Source organism: Pygoscelis adeliae, unplaced genomic scaffold (genome assembly GCF_000699105.1).
Source record: "Pygoscelis adeliae isolate BGI_AS28 unplaced genomic scaffold, ASM69910v1 Scaffold554, whole genome shotgun sequence".
Lineage (NCBI taxonomy): Eukaryota > Metazoa > Chordata > Aves > Sphenisciformes > Spheniscidae > Pygoscelis > Pygoscelis adeliae.
Genome location: NW_008824667.1, coordinates 843784 through 845402, shown reverse-complemented (window position 1 = coordinate 845402; position 1619 = coordinate 843784). Strand labels below are relative to the sequence as shown.

The window sequence follows — 1619 nt, the reverse complement described above, 5'->3', positions numbered from 1 at the left end:
AGTTGCCTCGTTTGATGACAGATTGTCTTTATTCAAAACGCCTTTGTTCAACAAATGAAAAGGTTTAACGAGGTAAAATTCTGCCGGATACATATTTTTTTCTTCTTCTTCTTCCCCAAGACATTGCGAAAGCATATTTAAATTACCATCGTTTTTTATTCGGGTTTTCGTTATTATTATTAGTAGTAGTATTAATTTATTACAGTTCTACTGCCTGACTTCATACCTGACGCTCTGTCTAAAGTAAACTTAGATCTAGTCTCACTGGATCACACAAATTTAAGGACTATCTGTTTTAAATTAAGCAAACACCATCATAAGTTTTAAATATAAATGTTTCTCCCCCTCTTTTTTTGTTGGTTTTTTTTTTAACTTTGAAGAGCCTTTTTCTGACATGAAAAGCAATTTTACCTAGTAGTGCGTGGTGGCAAAATATATATATATATTTATATATATAACACAGCTGATCTCGTCTTTTAATGTGCAAAAGGAAAACAAAAAAAAAATCGTAGTGAGACCAGGACTTCCCAAAGTCAAGTCCAAGTGACATGAGACCCTGGAGAACTCAGATACATTAAGAGAATAAATAAAAATCGAAACTGCCTCTCTTTTTTTTTTTTTTTTAATACATTTACAACTCTTACAAGTGCCGGGCTCCTATCTGACCCCGCGATTGCAGATCCCCCCCGAGCCTGGGGCCAGCTCTCAGGGCGAGGTTTAGGCGAGAGCATCTCGGAGTCCCCGAGGCAGCGTCCTTGTCTGTCCCGGCCCGGTGGCGGGCAGCAGAGTCCTGTTTCGGGTGGCCTTTTGCTTCTGCAGGTTTTATGTACATGGACACGAAGGAATCCCAGTTCCGGCTGCCAGCCGGGACACACACACACATACACACGCCTGTGGGGGTGTGGGTGGGTGTTACATGGCAGTCGCATGTGCTGAAGAATAAGGGTCTATCCCAGTCTTGGTCATGCCTGGGAATAATATGTAGGCAACTGGAGGTTGCAAACTGGAAGCCGACCAAGCGGTACAGTTACATGGCACGACATAGCCCGGGTTAGTTGGCGAGGGGTGAGTGTGGGTGTGTTGGCTGGGGCAACTCAAGCTGCCAAACGCCCCGTTCTGGTATCCCAAGGTGGAGGCGTAGGGCAGGGTGCTGGTGGCTAAGGTGTGAGGAACCTCAGTCATCTTCTGAATGGCGCTGGAGCTGAACTGGCTGGGGTCAAGTAAGGAGTAAGGTGCTGAGGTGGGAGGCAGGAAAGCCCTGGCCTTCTCCGGGGAGCTCAGCAGAGAGTCAGTGGCCCCCACGGGAAGCCCGGCGGCCTTTAAGGGATCGGTTTCCCCGAGGTAAGGCAAAGGGAAGACATACCTGTCCTTTTTGAGCAGGTTCTTAGGCTTGCGCCGGGGTCTGTACTTGTAGTCGGGATGCTCCTTCATGTGCTGCGCCCGCAGCCGCTTGGCCTCGTCGATGTAGGGACGCTTCTCCGCCTCGGAGAGCAACTTCCACTCCGCGCCCAGCCGCTTGCTAATCTCCGAGTTGTGCATTTTGGGGTTCTCCTGGGCCATCTTGCGCCGCTGGCCGCGGGACCACACCATGAAGGCGTTCATGGGGCGCTTGATGTGGT

The 1619-nt window shown here is 48.8% G+C and overlaps 1 protein-coding gene across 1 annotated transcript; it reads right to left on the bottom strand.

Moving 5' to 3' along the window:
- Positions 1-782: 782 nt before the first annotated feature.
- SOX14 (SRY (sex determining region Y)-box 14) lies at positions 783-1613 on the bottom strand. The gene has a single exon (XM_009322886.1). It carries the CDS (start codon positions 1600-1602, stop codon positions 913-915), a length of 690 nt encoding a protein of 229 aa, XP_009321161.1. The 5' UTR covers positions 1603-1613; the 3' UTR covers positions 783-912.
- Positions 1614-1619: the final 6 nt, after the last annotated feature.

Bases quoted from the DNA above. Each gene is read 5' to 3' on its own strand.
- SOX14 (XM_009322886.1), bottom strand. From the start codon at position 1,602: ATGAACGCCTTCATGGTGTGGTCCCGCGGCCAGCGGCGCAAGATGGCC.